Source organism: Populus euphratica, unplaced genomic scaffold (genome assembly GCF_000495115.2).
Source record: "Populus euphratica unplaced genomic scaffold, PopEup_1.0 scaffold31.1, whole genome shotgun sequence".
In the NCBI taxonomy this organism is placed as follows: Eukaryota; Viridiplantae; Streptophyta; class Magnoliopsida; order Malpighiales; family Salicaceae; genus Populus; species Populus euphratica.
In genome coordinates, this window is record NW_011499850.1 from 4,073,520 (window position 1) to 4,090,239 (window position 16,720).

Sequence of the window (16,720 nt, forward strand, 5' to 3'; positions counted from 1 at the left end):
GGGAAACGGGGGGTGGGGGGGCTCTAGTCATCTGTCTACGTGCCATTTTCTACAGTGCAGACTGGAAAATCATCTCAGCAAGTTCCTGCAAATGGCACGAATATCTTGAATTAGATTCTAGTCACATTCTAATAATTCAAATTTTAACAGAAGCAGGAAATAAGCACCAGTCGAGGAAACAAAAATTTAAAGGGAAGATGGATTCAATTATCAAAGAAAATAAAAACATGCTGGAGGTTCGTAGCAAAAGCTCAACCAGCACTTTCTAAAAGCACTGCATACTTTTATTTTTAACTTCTCATGCTAAAATCTGGATACTAATTCGGAAAGTTCTTGAAGTTCATGGATTATCTAGGAGTTTAGCCAATGGACTTGATGCATTTTGATCTTCTATGTTGAATGGATCACCTACCATGCATATAGAATGGAATTATCCTAGACTTAGCATAAATAAGAAATCATGGCTACTATGTATTTCAAGTCTGTATATTTCCTCTCTGAGAGAATAAAATATGAGATGTGTTGCCAACATGTTTCCATAATTATAGGAAATAAATCCTACAAAATTATCACTGATATGTAAAGGGAAAGCCAGCAGTTTTTCCATCACGTTTCCTGCTAGAACTCATGGAGAAACAAAAAAAATCCATTCAGTCTTTCAATCTATAATATCTGCATAAAAGGGTCGGATTCATGGTGATGGATGTTTTGCAATTGCTGAAGCAAAAATTGTTACTTTCCAAATACCTGCTTAGCAGATGGAACCTTGGGTTCACCCCATTTCATGGCCAGCTTCTCAAGCGTTTCAAAATCTCCCTTACCAGCCTGTTGGAAGATGCATTACCTGTTAGCCACAAGGGAAATTAAAAGACATGTCAAAATAGGAATAAGAAGCATGTTACCTCTACTTGCGCCCCGATTTCTGTATCAAAACTCTGATAGCGTTTGCGAACAAGCTCAGCCAATGAACCATCCTTTGTTCCGCAGCAAACAAATTCAAAGGCATCAAAATCAAGATAATAAAAACAACTTCCATGAAAAGCTCGTAGAGAAGATGAAAATTAAAGATCTCACCTGAATCAACTTGGCAGCACTTCGGAGTCCACGAGCCAGGGTATCCATTCCACTAATATGAGCAAGGAATATGTCCTCAACTTCTGTACTCTCTCTTCGCCTAAAAAATCACATAATCAAGGTCATCACATAAGGTCTTCATTCTAAAGCTGAAGGCAATACATCAAAATTGATAAAAATATTCAAGGAAGATGTGAAACTAACAGTTTTGCATCGAAATTGAATCCTCCTGGTGCTAATCCTCCCTGGCATTAGGCAAAACGAAAACCAGCTAATGTAATTCCATTTCAAATGATAAGGTATTTGAGTTTTCACAGCCAATTGAAAGCAACAAATCATACACATACGTTTCTTATCACACTAAGCATAACCATAGTTGCCTCTGAAATATCAGTCATGAACTGATCTGTATCCCATCCTGTAGTCATGATAACAACCCTATGTTACAACCACAGATCTCAAGGATTTACATGCGGAGTTAGTAAGCTTGAAATACAACTAAAAAAATTGAAACACTCAAGGTTTCTAATCTAATCATTACCAATCTGAGGGTCTCCAGTGTTCGCATCAATATTTCCCAGTAAACCATTAATTCTTGCAGTTTCAAGCTCATGATGACAGCTGCAGAATGCTCAAACGTCGTAGGATGATAGAAAAAATTCCATGTATAATCACGTGATTGGCTAATTATTTTATTAGGTGACAAGGACATGATACAAGAAGATTTGTACCTGTGACCTGAAAGAGTGGCATGGTTGCACTCTATGTTTAGCTTGAATTCCCCTGCAAATGGAAATGGAAAAGGGAGGTTTAACGACAATTCTGAGTCTTGCCAAACAGGAGAGATGCCTCTTCAAAAATAATGACTGCTAGATCTATTTCAAAAAAAAAAAAAAAGAACAGGGTAATCAATTGAATTTGGTGAAGCCATAACCACTGAGGTCACTAGTTATAGCTGGTGTTAGTTAAATCTGATAGCCGAAAGCAAGTACTTAAGCAATCATGGTTATGCCAGTGGTAGCAATTTGAAAAAAATGTGCCATACAGTTCACCTCCAAATAATAATCAGTGTCACCTGTTAAAACCTTCCTATATCAAACTAGTCAGGGTTTGCAATATGGACCAACTTCCTAATTGAATTGTCACTGGTTAGACTTTCTACCAGTTTATGTATTCTAAATTACGACACTTTAAACTATTTGTTCATCAATGTCCAATAATAACATCATCACATTATTACAATGACGATCTCCAGCTCTGTTAATTGAATTATTTTGGGACTAATCTTTGAACTTCTTATTTATGGGAAAACAACTCCACAACTCAAGCGAACACAAAGAAAAATGGATGAGAAGTTTTACTACCATGCGATGTGTGACAAAGGGCCAATTTGAGTTGAGGAAAGCACAAATAATTTATTCCCCAAAATCATCAATCAAAAGCAAAGATGCCCAAATGCTATAATACTTAGCAAAGTGACATAGATTAACCCAACTACTTCCATAATAAAAATAGTCAAATTAAAGTTTATTAAGAAAAAAATGTAAAAAAAAAAAAAAAGAACAGGATGAAGTAAAGCTAGTTCTAGATGGTTGCAACAAAATCAGAGGAGTTAGGGAAATAAGTTTAAATAATCACCTATTAGGCCATATTTCCGCAAGAAATTAGCTGTAGTAGCAGCATCCCAGTCGTACCTGATAAAACAGCATCATAAGTAAGATCAAAGGGAAATGTGAAGAAGGCTGCCAATCACATAAATGAGAATGAGACATACTGGTGTTTGGTAGGTTCTTGAGGCTTGGGCTCAATAAGCAGAGTTCCTGAAAGACAGAGCAAGCAAATATTAAGATCACTTCAAAATTTTGGAAGGAAACATTTGATAAAATGAGGACAACGTCAAGGAAGGATAAAAAAACAAGACAATAGAGGATGAGCTATTCATGTTCTGCATGCCCCATGAAAATGGAAATGCCTATTGTATCCTATTGTGCAACTGAGTCTATGCTGCCTGTGTTATGAAAAGAACAGAAATATACCATTGAATCCAATCTTCTTCTTGTAGGCAACAGCAGCTTCGCAAAACCTTGCCTGCAGGAAGATGTTGGAAATCATTAGTTAGTAAGATGACCCAGACTTCATCATTGAAACTCCAGGGCCGACCAACACTGACCAGAGAGGTAAGTAGTAAGAGATCTTTTAATGTAAAGAAGGCGAGAATTGGAGAACATACCAAATGATCAAGCTCTCTTTCCATATCTGTGTTTAAAAGACTCTGGTAACCCTCTCGACCACCCCAAAAGACGTAATTTTCTCCACCCAAGTAATGTGTGACCTGTTGGAATAAGAGGTGTTAATTGCAAATTGTTGATATAAAAATTCCATATATGTTACATTCACACAATTATCATTTTTTTTCCCAAGACTATACACAGATCAACTCACCTCCATTGCTTTCTTCACTTGAGCTGCAGCATATGCATACACGCCTAACTCAGAACTGTGAAAAGAGGACCCAAAAGTATTAAGTCTATGAACAAATGATCTGGATAGCATCAATAGCATGACATCCAGTCAAGGATAGAATACCTAGTAGCACCACCATGCATGTAACGAGGATGCATAAACAATTGTGCTGTACCCCACAAAGGACGGATGTTGGTTTCCTGCACAGTCACGTGATTGAGGCATCAAAAACTACACCAAACTTCATAATCTCCTGTACACACACAAAATAAAGTATCAAGCATGCTGATATCCAAATCCACATAAGGGAGTGTTAGTGGTTCTCCTCCAAATATTGAATAACTTGGTCGATCAGTGATTGTGAAAGTTCTGTGCCACTACAACTTGCACCTCTTGTGAAATATCACATGAAAGAAAAAAGGCAAGGAGATTTTGCTCCAGTTTTTCTGGCGGCTATAAATTTATACACTTCTTTCCCTTCACCAACTTGGCAACCAAGAAAATATGAAGGTAACTATTGAATTTAAATAAATGGGGAAAAAAGACAAGGTAGGCAAATAAGCGGTTTAAATCTGCCATAGAATTAGATTGCAGAAATATTTAGTTATTTTTTTCCTTTAAAAAAAGGATTGACTACCCAGCTGCAGTTCATGATACAAGAATAAGGGAATTCTATGTCAGTCTACATGGCACAGTTCCTTTGACAGAAATATATAAAAAAGCAGTTTAAATATATGAAAATAGTTGCCAAATAATGTATATTAGAAAAAAAAAAGGTAAATATCAAACTATGATGAAAAAACTGATGTCGGATAGGTATACAACAAGCCTTAAAGAACAATAAGGTTCTGACACCAGTTAAGCTAATACAAAGATGTATGAAGTTACATATCTGTTTTATTTCAGTCATATGATCATCGTCCCTTTGATTTCAAAGATTACCTGAAGTTCTTTAGCAAGGGCCACTACTTCATCCAAGTTTTTATTACTTTCCTGTAACAAAAAGAAGAGGCCTCAATTAGTTCAGTGGTACACCAGTGTGATAAAAAAACATAGATCAAAATAAAGAAACAAGAAACAATTAAGTCTATCCATAATTAAAGTTTAACAACCAAACGCTCATTAGCAGAAGCAAGGAATCCACTCCCCCCCAGCTGATACTGTTATTTAAAAACTCACTCACCTCCAGAGTTTCACCATCAGGAGCTATATCCCTATCATGGAAACACCACCTATCAACTCCAATCTTCTCCAAGAACTCAAAATTAGCTCTCACTGGGTTGTGTATCAAAAGGGAAAAAAAAATCAATAAACAAATAGGCACCAACTTTGTAGCACATTACTCAGTAAATGATGTGTAACATCATGGATCTTACTTCTCCTTTTGGCCATAGCCAAAGAATTGGTTCCATCTTCCCAAGGCCAATACTTGGTAGGCGCACCAAAGGGGTCACCTCCTGTTCCACGGAATGTGTGCCAAAATGCAATACTGAATCTCATCCAATCCTGTTATCAGAAGAAACAGTCAGCAATAGTTCTACTGCTTGCTACAGTATATAATAGCAAAACTGCACTCCACCTTCATTTTCTTCCCAAGAATCTCTTCTTCCGCATTATACCATTTGAATGCTAGTGGATTCTTGCTAGAAGGTCCCTGCAAATAAAATTTGACTCTTGAGCTAAAAGTGCAGGTAAAATATACATGATTGAAGACACCAAGCTATAGGTCATAAATGTCTTTACCTCGTACTTAATTTTGGGAATGCCAGGGAAGAACTCCCCTTCCCATTCTTCAGAATCACTGCATTTTCCACCAAGATCAGCAGGGCATGTTGGTGGACCAGCAGCAAACTGCATTGCAATGTAATGAAACGAAAGTAAAATGAGAACATAAATGAATAATGTCGTTAAACTGTGAATCCTAGCCCACAACTGGATTTCCACAAAATCCCCATTGGTCCCATATGGTCCGCAAAATAAACTAACATTAGAAAGCAGTATAGATTCTCAATATTGCCCCATGCAACACCAGAAAAGATTTATTTTTTTTATTCTCTTACCACTCCTAAAGTGATTACACTCGAGCAAACAAGAAGCAGCAGTATCCTCCCACCTTTCATCTTATTGAAGCTAACCTTGCAATATAAAGAAACAAAAGGCAAACAAACAAACGATAATCAATCAATCAAGTAACGAAAACCATAGATCAACACCCACACGTCCCATGACCAATTAAACAACTTTAAGAGCCCGAAATAATAATAAATCAAAACTAAAAAAGTGACCATCCTCTCTATCTCTCTCACTCTCATAAACAGATAATCAGTCCAGTAAGTGCTGCACGATTAGCAAATAAGTATTTGAGTTTAACATAAACAGAAATTAGAAAACAACCCATGATCACATGACTAGATAACAATCATGGGTTATCAAAAAAATAAAAATCAACCACCACTCCAGCAAAGCTTACAACACCAAGAAGACCATCAAAGCACTAAGCTTTGCCAAAAAAAAACATAACATGGACCAAAAACTGGAAAACAACCCATGGTTACATTAGTATATAGCAATCATGGGTTGTCAACAAAAATAAAATTCAGTCATTCACCCCAGCAAATATTACAGTAACAAGAAGATCATCAAGGCACTGAGCTTTACCCAAAAAAAAAACTTCGAATAAAAGATAAAGCAGAAGAGAGATTGAGAGAGAGAAACTCACAAATGAAAATCGGACTCCTGGGATTACAAGAGAAAGAGACACGCACAATAGCTGAGGATGTTGCTGCTATTTATAGAGACAGCCTTGGTAAAAGGATAATATTTATAAAAACAGGATTTTTTTTTATTTTGTAAATTCAAAGAATTTGACTTTAACTAAAATGATAAATTTCAGGATTTGATTTTGCTTGTGATCCGATTTTGTTACCACTTTTAATTATCCCTTCTTGCCCTCCTTAAATTATCACCCAAATTGCTAATTTAATTTGCAACTCTCTCTTTTTCAGTAATGTCCAAAAATAAAATTTAATCTTCTACTAACCCTTATCATTTACTAAATAATTCACATATATCTAACCCTTATCATTTACTAAATAATTCATACATATATATTATATATATATGGAGTGATGATAGGTAGAGAAGTTTGATATTGGTTGAGAGTTTTTCCTGTTTCCTTTTCCTCTTTCCTTTCATGGTGATATAGAATTCTTTTTACAAAAGAATAAAGAATTATTTTAAGAATATTGTTATAATATAATCATTTTTCCATACTCAAAAGTTAATTTCCAAAAAAAAAAAACAAAGAGTGTAATAATAATTATAATAATAAAAAGGCTATCACCATGCAAATTATCCCAAAAGGAAGAAGATAAGTTTCGTTGCTCCGGTGATCTCGAGTGCCAGCTATGGATGCATGATGTCAAGTTTCTTAAAAAGAAAATTCAAAGATAAGAAAGAAACCTGTATGGATTTTTTTTTTTTAATTTAATAGGAAGGGAAGTGATGACGAGGTATCTTTGGATTAAACTTGTGAGTCAGCGGTGACACTGCCATTGACCAAAAATAATTGCTGGAAAATTGCACCAGCTGATGGCCTTTATCCTTTATTTACAATCACTGTCAATGTCAGAGACTTTTATACTCTAGGTGTTTGATATCTATTGGTTGATCTTTAAAATATTTTTATTTAAAGTAAGCTTGAAGCAAAATAAAAAGGTAAATTAATTTTAAATTTTTAAAAAATACTTCTAAACATGAAAAAACAAGCAAGCTGCTTCTTGTTGTCTGCTTGTACTGCAAGCAATTCAACCTCTTTCTAATGAAAGTTTTGATTTTTTTTATTTTAAATTTTTTTAATTATTTTTTTTATTTTTCAATATTAAAAATAAATTTTAAAAAATTAAAAAAAAAATATTATTTTAATATATTTATAAAATACACTTTAAAAAAACAAACTCTACAAAACTTTCACGCACCCCGACTCGAACTCGTTGATGCAAGTAGCTAAGTACACGACGTAGTTTGAGCACTCAATTCTCCCCACATGATGGGCCCGAACAATGGACTGATGATGGTATTGTGGTTGCAGCCCACTTTTCAAATACTACAAATTCGGTTTGAATCAAGTTCTCGATAAGGATGTGGGCCCGTCCTCTGCATCTAAACTCATAAATTTGGATCCCTGTACTTTTAGTGATTATTTTTTATTTGTTTTAGATTTTATTAAAAAAATAAATTAATTAAAATTAAAAACAAATCAAAATCAAATTAAAATCAATTCAAATAAGTAAGTTTTAGTTCTATTCAGTTTATTTTTAGGATAAAAACTGGTTCAAATTAATTTGGCTCTATTTTTTTTATTTTAGCTCAACTTTTTCAGTTTTGACTTGGTTTTTTTAGTTTTAGCTAGATTTTTTTTGGTTTGTCTTGACTTTTTTGGTTTGACTCGATTTTTTTTGCTCAATTTTGTTTTGGTTTTTTCAGTTTGGATTTGATTTAGTTTTTTTAGTTTTTTATTTATAAAATTAAAACCGAACCAAATCGGTTGATTTAGTTTTTTTAGTTTTTTATTTATAAAATCAAAACCGAACCAAATCAGTTGATTTTTTTTTAAATTTTAATAAGTTTAATTAATTTATGTTTATAATTTAATATTTTAATTATATTTTTTTAATTTAATTAATTTTTTTCCTCACTACCTTAGGGATGTTTATCTATATGAACAGAAGGGACATTGAGAACGAAGATAGAGACAAAACTAGGTTTTATTTTTAACCAAAGAGTGGCTTTTATTAAAAAGCATTAAAAAGGTTTTACCGAAAGAGTGGGTTTTTTTAACATTATTAAATATTGTTATTGAAATTTTAAAATGATGATTAAAATATATATAATGCAGAGAAATAAAAATTATTCATATTCTTAAAGGAGCTAGATTTCCTGATGAAGATGTGAGGACTGAATGATAACAAAATAATATACTTTTGTGATGAAATTGTTATCTTGCATTTCTATCTATGTTAGGTTTTAACTTTGTATTGGTGTAAATATTTTATTTGATGTATGATTGGTTTAATTTTTTATTTTATTATCAAATATATTTGAAGAAATGATTTAATGATTGAGAAAATTATAATTTAATTATATTATCTTCTTAAAGAATTTTTATATATTTATGATGATTATGAATCCTTTTTTGAGGTGATTTTAATGAGTTAAGAACATTATCATTTTAAATTAATTAAAAAAAAATTAATGCTCCTTATTAAAAATAATGGTTTTTATTTATTATTCTAAGTATTGCAAGTATAATAGTATATTAAGGACAAAACAATTTTTTTTATAATTTGTCTTCATCAATCAAATAAAATAAAAAAGCATTCACTTTATCTTGTTTATTATTGTCAAGCATAACTTTATCTTTGTCTCATCTTCTTTGTTATAATTATTTTTATTTTTTATTTTCGAGATGATAATGAAATTATATCTAATTATTGACATGATCATTAAACATATGTCATTCAAGCAATCAATCCAATTATTATTAACTACACAATTTATATTATCTAGTAAAAGACTAACTTTTATAATAGTTTATCATCACTATTCACTTTTTGTTTTTGTATGAAAAATATTCATATGGTTTAAGGCTATATAAAAATCATCATTATTCACTCTTTGTTTGTTTTTGTATGAAACATATTCATATTATTTACGACTATATAAACATCCTCAAATCTTTAGGAAAGAGAATTCATCTTTTTTTCATTCAGTTAACCTTAATTATACAATGCAACTAAACAAATATAAATCTTTACAAGGCTTTTATTTTCAACCCAGGCCAACTTATATATCAAAATATCCCCTATTTTATATAAAATTTATTTTACAAGTGTTCTGATTATTCTAATATAGAATTAATAGTCCTTCAACCCTTAATAAATTTAAAAAGATTATTTCCAAGAAAATTTTTTAGCAAACTCATTAGTGATGTTGTTTATATAAAACTCTTTAAACAAAATCTAGTTTAACCACTATATCTTTTTATAGCTGATAATTAAGAGAGACCTGAGGTTGAAGAAGTCACCAACCTTCCAACCACCATACTACACCACTAACTTAGAATCTTAAACAATTAGCTTAATAAGTGAAAATGATGGTTGAGGCCCTTATGGCTATATAAAAACTATTAACGAACTTAACACCTTCACCATAAATTATATATCATTTAGATTTAACTCCCTTACTTTTTAATATGTGCAAACAACCTTCTTCAAAAAATGAGAGAAAAATTATAAGAAAAAAACATAGGAAGTGTTGTCACTGTCGTATCCTTCATAAAAGTTATGTTTGCTACCACGAGGAGTATTCTCCAAATAAACACTTCAAATACAAAGAGAAGAATGTTGAGGCAAGAAAAACATATAGCCATAATAATAAGAGGAGTCATCACCTCCATCATTCCTCTTTAAAAGGCTCCTTAATCAACTTTAACAAGAAAAGGACTTGAGTAAATTTTAAATTAGTGGTGGTCTAAACTTTAAAAATGGAGTTATACACCCATCATCGGCTAAGGAGCTCTTCATTATAAAATCATATCTTAAATACTTAGTTTTTTAAGTATTTTATTTACATTGAGATGTACTTGGAGAGTTACAATAGCTTTACTAACCCTACAAAGCATATGTAAAAGCCTAAAATTAATCATACAAAATACAAGCACCATGTGTAAATTTTTATCCATCATATTCAAGAGGTCAACCTAACCTTGGTACCAGAATTTATATCATGGCTTTATCCTGAAAATTGAGAATCTATGCTTGAAGCTTATAACTCAGTTCAACACTAGTATCCCAATAAAGAAAAGCTCTATATAGTGATTTTTATTTGGTAAAAAGAAAGACGAAAGCACTATAACTTATGTCATGAATTCAATTAGAAGACATTGGAGATGAAAAGTTTGTTAGAACCGGTTGCCATAATGGATTTAATCAATAAAGTTCATAACCTAATTTTATAGATAAAGTTTTATATTCTTTCAAATAGCAATTTTTGTAAAATCAAGCAAGCTGTTGCATCTGACATTTAGATAACCAAAGAAATAATGATTCAAAAGGTAAGTTACCATTTAATTTTCAATAAAGGTGAAAATTAATAAAAATCTACTTTAGTTATATGAGTTTTTTTATATAATTACAAAAAACAAAAATCATTCTAGTAGTGAAAATTAACAAAAATCTACTTTAGTTGTAAGAGTTATAGCTAAAGAAGTTGTTTACACAATAAAGCTAACAAAACTCACCCTAATCGTTATTATAATAAGATTCCATTTGTTTTTAACCTAAAAGAATTTCTTTTGCTAAGTCCATATCAATGTTTTTCCTTTTATCTTTATTTTATAAATTCATTATGAAGTATATCAAAATTAATTCAATTACAAAGCTCAATTAAGTCATCAAAACAAGATAATCTACTAATATAATTAATGACATAAAAATAAAAGATGACTACTAAATTAAATAAAAAAATAAAAAATAAAAACAATCATTCAATGAGAAGCCCTATTATGTTATTGGTGTAGGTTTCATGTCCTAGATCTAGACTCGAATTAACGAATATTGATAGATTTAATACAATCAATCATAAACTAAGATTTAACTTTAACTAGAAAAATTAAGATGGAAAGGAAAAATAAAAAGAGCAAAAAAAAAAGACCTTGAGAAACCCTAAATAACATTGTTTTTTACATAAGTAGAAAGTAAGTAATTATATATAATAACTTTTAAAAAATATCATTCAAAAATTATCTTATAACTATTTAGATAAGGATTCGATTGATCCATATTATAAAGTAAAGAAAAATCTAAAACAAAGAGAAAAATAAAGTACTAAAATACAAAAATATCCTCCAAAATAAAGTAAAAAAATAAAAAACATCTTTTAATCCTAATTTAGTACCTTCTTGAACACAAATTATTAAAAAAAAATACTAACTCTATTGTAGAATAGTAATTGTAGAATAGTATTTATAGAACGTAACAAAATTTAAACATAATTTAATAATCAAATAAAAAACTATTTTTATTTTTATCAAAACAATCATTTTACGGGTCTAGAGTTCTTGGCTTGCATTTGTCTATTTTATTCACAAACATATCTACTAGATATTTCATGTAGTTCCATTGTAATAAATATATATCTAAAATCTGAAGAATCTCTTACATCAAAATAAAAATTATTAGCAAATTAAGTATACAAAAACAATAAATATAAGAGATATGAAAACTTAGAAATTAAAATAAAGTCAAATAGCTTCCATATATATATATATATATATATATTGTGTGTGTTTTTATTTGGAAATTATAAAAAAGAAAAATTCACAAATCTACACCATAACATATCACCCAAATCAATTTAATCTAAGTTTAAACTATCAATCGATGTATAGTAGGTCTTGAAAAATTCAACGTAATGCAATTACATCTATAAAAATGAAAACTTGGATAATCATCCTTTTTTATTATTGAGACTATTAAAAAATATCATGATTTCAAGAAAAAATAAACAATCATACCACATTTTCATCACGGAGTGAGAATTAAATGAAACTAATAAAATTAGTAAGCACCTATAGAAATTAAGAGTTTAAAATCCAAATAGATACAAAAATTAATTGAATAGAGGACTGAAATAAAAGGTGTGTGAGAAACAAGCACAGGTGGCACAATCATGACATATGGGATGTTGGGGGACCTGCAATCGATGTTGTTTTAACAACACTTAAAAGAGTTTTCTCGGACAATGAAACTGAGGTGGCAATAATTGAGGATAAGGTATAATGGAGGACTGGTGATTTTGTCTTTATATGGGCTCATAAGATTTAAAAAAAAAAATTTTGATTTTTTTCTACAATTTTTTCTGTCATATTTTATTTAAGCTATATGGTATGGATGTATACATAGTAGTGTGTCTATGGCATTTTTTGGATTCATTTTAAAACTTTTTTATTCTTATAATTTTTATTACTAATTTAGGTTAACTCAAGTTTATTTATATTTTTTATTTATTTTCTTTTTTTATCCTCTTGTATTTTTCACTAGATCTCAACAAGTTGTCATGCTAATATTTACTATAACACCAAGAAAATCACAAATCGATCAAACACCGCTTCCCAGCTGCCCGCCTCCTCAATTTGAAATGAGTAGCTGGGTAAACAATTTACCAGAGTCAAACCCCAAGAATATTCATTAACTTGAATATATCAAATCAAAATGAAAGAGGGTTTCTCAGAAAGACAACTTAAGACGTGTCTAGTTGTAATTTGCTTATAAATAAGACAAAAATCAACAACATCAACTCCCATTAGTGATAGCGTTGTTTATTCCATTATTATGCATGCTGCGTGCATGATGACAGCGAAGGAGGAAAAATGCGACATCAATGACGCCACGGAATGGCCGGCGAAATTGGACGTCTTCGAGAAGCCATTAATAATGGATAGGATGGAAAACCAAGATTTGAACGACTCTCCTCTACTTGTTTCTTATTCGGATGGCCTAGCTAGCCATGCCATTGCTTATAAAGCAACTCAACTCGATGGAGGAAAACTGAAAGAAACATCCTCGACTATTCCAACTTGGAGCGTCCAGATATCTGAAAAGTTTCTCAATTTTATCTTTCTCGGCAGATGATTGACCTCCCCATTCAGGTCAAGGCATGTGCCCAGATCCAATTTTGAAATGAAAAGGTCCCATAATTTTGGTGGGACGTCTGAACAACGTTTTTAATGTTACAGCATCACCGAACTTACCATTCAAAACACAGTCAACCGATCAGCCAGCTAACAACCGGTCTCCATCCCTTCCATGATGGACACTCAAATATGAATTCTCCTAGCCCACTATTAAATACACGCATGTGCTTGAGTATAAATAAAAGAAACATGAGACAAGATCTCCGCATGAAAACCGTGTTTATATGATAGCTGCGAAGAAGCACGAGTTATCCTCCAATTTCAAATCTATCCATCGCTTCCATTCTTGACACCGGTTTGGGAGCAAAGAGGTATATATATATATATAAAACGTCTGCAAGAAGGGTAGGTGCCTGTACTCGTTATTAGTAGAAAAAACGAGGGGGGAATATTTTCGGAAGAAGTTTGAGGAGGAACAGCTGTTGTTAGTAGAAAGGAGTTCATATTTTGTCACAAACAAAATATGGGACATGGAAATAACATAGGTAAGTACCAGTTAGGTCGAACAATCGGAGAGGGAACATTTGCCAAGGTTAAGCTGGCTGTAGACAGCACTGATGGTCGTCCTCTTGCAATCAAGATCATGGATAAGAACAAGGTCATGCAAAGACATCTCAAGGATCAGGTGATATTCCATCTAACATTTCCTCTTCTTTCCTTGAGAGACACTTGATGACGACTCCACCAAAAATGCTTCTTTCTGACATATGGAAATGCTAATTCTAGGTGCAGAGGGAGATAAGAGCTATGAAGCTCGTGCACCACCCCGGCATCGTAAGGATACATGAGGTTTGATGGCTAGTTTCTTATGTTGTGTCGGGTGGCCCCAACTAAAGTCCTAAATCCGCAAGTCGGAGAACTCTTCCTTATTACTTCTTGTTGTTGAATGACAATTACAGGTGATTGGCACAAAGACAAAGATTTATATGGTAATGGAATATGTACCAGGAGGACAACTAGCAGATAAGCTGGTGAGGATTCTCTAACAGCATAAGCTATTCAAAGGTGATGTTTTTATGTTGACATTTCTAATTCTGTTCAACTCTGTTTACTCAGTCCTATGCCAAGAAACTTCGTGAATCGGAGGCCAGAAGAATATTCCATCAATTGATAGATGCCGTGGACTATTGCCATAACAGAGGAGTTTATCACAGAGATCTAAAGGTAAGACACAACGCTCTTCACTTTTTTGTTTTTTTGTTTTGCCAATTTTCTGCAAAGGATTTACACAATCTGATGAACATCTTGCGCGCAGCCAGAGAACTTACTTCTGGACGGCAAAGGAAATCTGAAAGTCTCTGACTTCGGACTAAGTGCATTACAAAAGGTACCGGAAGCCAAGCAATTTTTCTTCACTTCATGTTTATTTATTTGCTAGTTTGAGTAATTCCAACCTTGGTTCCATGTCTGATTTACAGACCGAAAGCTTGCTAACTACAACATGCGGGTCACCTTACTATATAGCACCTGAGGCAAGAAGCAGTTTTCCTGTTTTACCAAATTCCTATAAGTCATTCCCAGCTTGTTACGGCTAAAACAGAACTTATTCCTAAATTCTCTTCACAGTTCACCACTGTAGCTAACGGGTGATCTTCTGCTACACAGCTTATTGCAAATAAGGGTTATGAAGGAGCAGCTGCAGATGTTTGGTCCTGTGGGGTAATCCTTTTTGAGCTACTGTCGGGATATCTACCATTTGACGAACGTAGCCTCATAATGTTGTATAAGAAGGTACTATCTATATAAGGGTTCATTATCTCTCCCATGTGCGAAAGTAATCACTCCACTGATGACTCTGCTTGTGTAAAGATATCTGCAGCTGATTACACATGTCCACAGTGGTTTACAGAAAGTCAAAAGAAGCTAATATCAAGAATATTAGATCCAAATCCCAGAAAGGTATATCAACAAGAAGAGTTTTTATGCTTTAACAAATTCTAAGATCATAACAAACGAGAAAGTAATGCAATCATCCATCATCACAGAGAATAACATTACCAGAGATCCTTGAAGATGAATGGTTTCAGATAGATTACGTGCCTTCTTGTGGATATGAATGTGATGAAAAAATCTTCTTGGATGATGTTAATGCTGCTTTCAATGCCGATGAGGTAAATGTTCATAAACAGTAAAACTACTGCAAGTTTTGTGCTTTCACCTGAATAACTGAAATTCTAAGCAGGACAACACCTCAGAAACAGAGACCCCTAAATCCTCAAGTTTCGTAAACGCTTTCCAACTAATAGCAATGTCCCATGATCTTGATTTATCAGGTCTCTTCGAAGAACAGGCAAGTCTGCAAATCAGAATTTGGCTTAACTTTCTGCAAACTTCTTTTGTTCATTTGTGAATTTCAATCAATCTCTCTCTTGTCTAGGAACACAGGAAGCAGAAAACCAGGCTGGTATCCAAATATACAGTTAACGAAACCATAAGGAAAATAGAAGCTGCTGCAATGGATGTGGGTTTGTCAGTTGAAAGAATGAACAATTTCAAGGTAAAAACTCGTTGGATTTGCCTAGTCTTCATCTAGAGAGATTTTCTCCATTACAGAGTAACTAATGACCATACCACACCATATCAGATGAAAATGCATCAGAAACCAAACATGAAAAGATATACCAGATCATATTATGACCTATCAGCAGAGGTAAAATGTTCTGCAAATGCCTTCAAGATATCAGAATTCTGTAGTCTAACATCAATGACAGTCTAATCATACCATGTGAAATGCCAGGTAATTGAGGTTGCTCCTATGAATTGCGTTGTCGAAATATCAAAATCAGTAGGGGAGACAAGATTGTACAAAGAGGTATGAAAACCTTCTGTTTTATGTCATTTTCTTGAATAAACAATTAGTGGTGATTATACCTGCAGCATAATGACATCATATCATCATTGTTGATGAACAGTTTTGCAAAAGTTTATTGAGTTTGCTGACAAAGATATCAGATGTATCATTGCAAAAGGAAGGATCAGAAAAATCAAGCAACAATAGAAGCACTCAAGAGATAAGGTAATTTAAAGCTCTGAAATACAATTTGATTAGATAAACTAAAATAGATTGCCTATCCAACTAACTGGAAAATTTCCAAAACCATGCAGCTGTGAGGAGCAAAATGAAAACGTGACTAATGGCCTTCAAGGCTATTCCTCTTCTTGATGATTACCTTAACCTGCATTTGACCTGGCATTTCACACTTTCAAGAACCTCAGAGAAACTGGACACTTTATTATATGATAATCTTTCAACTGCAGAACCTAAGAACCATTGACAAGTACCATAAGGCAGCAGGGCACTGTTCCTCCACAGAAACAAGTCAGCCCTGTTGTGTACAGGACTGTTTGCTTGCCCCAAATTCTCTCCCATTTCTTCTTTCTTTTTCTTTTTCTCTTTATATATATATATATATATATATATATATATAT

The 16,720-nt window shown here is 32.6% G+C and overlaps 2 protein-coding genes across 6 annotated transcripts; one reads left to right on the forward strand and one right to left on the reverse strand.

The window, feature by feature from the left end:
* Positions 1–30: 30 nt before the first annotated feature.
* Positions 31–6,541, reverse strand: LOC105121281 (xylose isomerase family protein). 2 transcript variants are annotated; one of them, XM_011019864.1, is made up of 21 exons: positions 6,257–6,541; positions 5,598–5,667; positions 5,281–5,388; positions 5,117–5,191; positions 4,914–5,043; positions 4,721–4,812; positions 4,480–4,530; positions 3,661–3,737; positions 3,517–3,571; positions 3,305–3,406; positions 3,111–3,162; positions 2,849–2,894; positions 2,713–2,768; positions 1,806–1,857; positions 1,616–1,695; positions 1,422–1,492; positions 1,279–1,319; positions 1,075–1,174; positions 903–974; positions 748–825; positions 31–85 (listed from the first exon to the last, which is right to left on the reverse strand). In XM_011019864.1, exons 2-21 carry the CDS (start codon positions 5,655–5,657, stop codon positions 50–52), a joined length of 1,434 nt encoding a protein of 477 aa, XP_011018166.1. In that variant the 5' UTR covers positions 5,658–5,667; positions 6,257–6,541; the 3' UTR covers positions 31–49. The 2 variants fall into 2 exon arrangements, with proteins under 2 accessions (XP_011018166.1, XP_011018165.1); XM_011019863.1 differs by having other exon boundaries at positions 5,598–5,672; positions 6,257–6,540.
* Positions 6,542–13,126: 6,585 nt separating this feature from the next.
* On the forward strand, positions 13,127–16,697 carry LOC105121282 (CBL-interacting serine/threonine-protein kinase 21). Of its 4 annotated transcripts, none has more exons than XM_011019868.1 (15): positions 13,127–13,916; positions 14,018–14,065; positions 14,191–14,262; positions 14,348–14,455; positions 14,547–14,618; positions 14,710–14,763; positions 14,897–15,022; positions 15,101–15,190; positions 15,277–15,402; positions 15,474–15,581; positions 15,669–15,788; positions 15,876–15,941; positions 16,029–16,103; positions 16,204–16,307; positions 16,394–16,697. In XM_011019868.1, exons 1-15 carry the CDS (start codon positions 13,755–13,757, stop codon positions 16,452–16,454), a joined length of 1,392 nt encoding a protein of 463 aa, XP_011018170.1. In that variant the 5' UTR covers positions 13,127–13,754; the 3' UTR covers positions 16,455–16,697. The 4 variants fall into 4 exon arrangements, with proteins under 4 accessions (XP_011018170.1, XP_011018169.1, XP_011018167.1 ...); XM_011019867.1 differs by having other exon boundaries at positions 14,024–14,080; XM_011019865.1 differs by having other exon boundaries at positions 13,128–13,916; positions 14,018–14,080.
* Positions 16,698–16,720: the final 23 nt, after the last annotated feature.

Bases quoted from the DNA above. Each gene is read 5' to 3' on its own strand.
- LOC105121281 (XM_011019864.1), bottom strand. From the start codon at position 5,657: ATGAAAGGTGGGAGGATACTGCTGCTTCTTGTTTGCTCGAGTGTAATC. The intron at 5,044-5,116 runs GTGGAGTGCAGT...TTCTGATAACAG, and splicing joins TTCTTGGGAAGAAAATGAAG to GATTGGATGAGATTCAGTAT. The intron at 3,572-3,660 runs GTATTCTATCCT...CTCTTTTCACAG, and splicing joins ATGCATGGTGGTGCTACTAG to TTCTGAGTTAGGCGTGTATG.
- LOC105121282 (XM_011019865.1), top strand. From the start codon at position 13,755: ATGGGACATGGAAATAACATAGGTAAGTACCAGTTAGGTCGAACAATC. The intron at 14,619-14,709 runs GTACCGGAAGCC...TCTGATTTACAG, and splicing joins GACTAAGTGCATTACAAAAG to ACCGAAAGCTTGCTAACTAC. The intron at 15,403-15,473 runs GTAAATGTTCAT...AATTCTAAGCAG, and splicing joins CTGCTTTCAATGCCGATGAG to GACAACACCTCAGAAACAGA.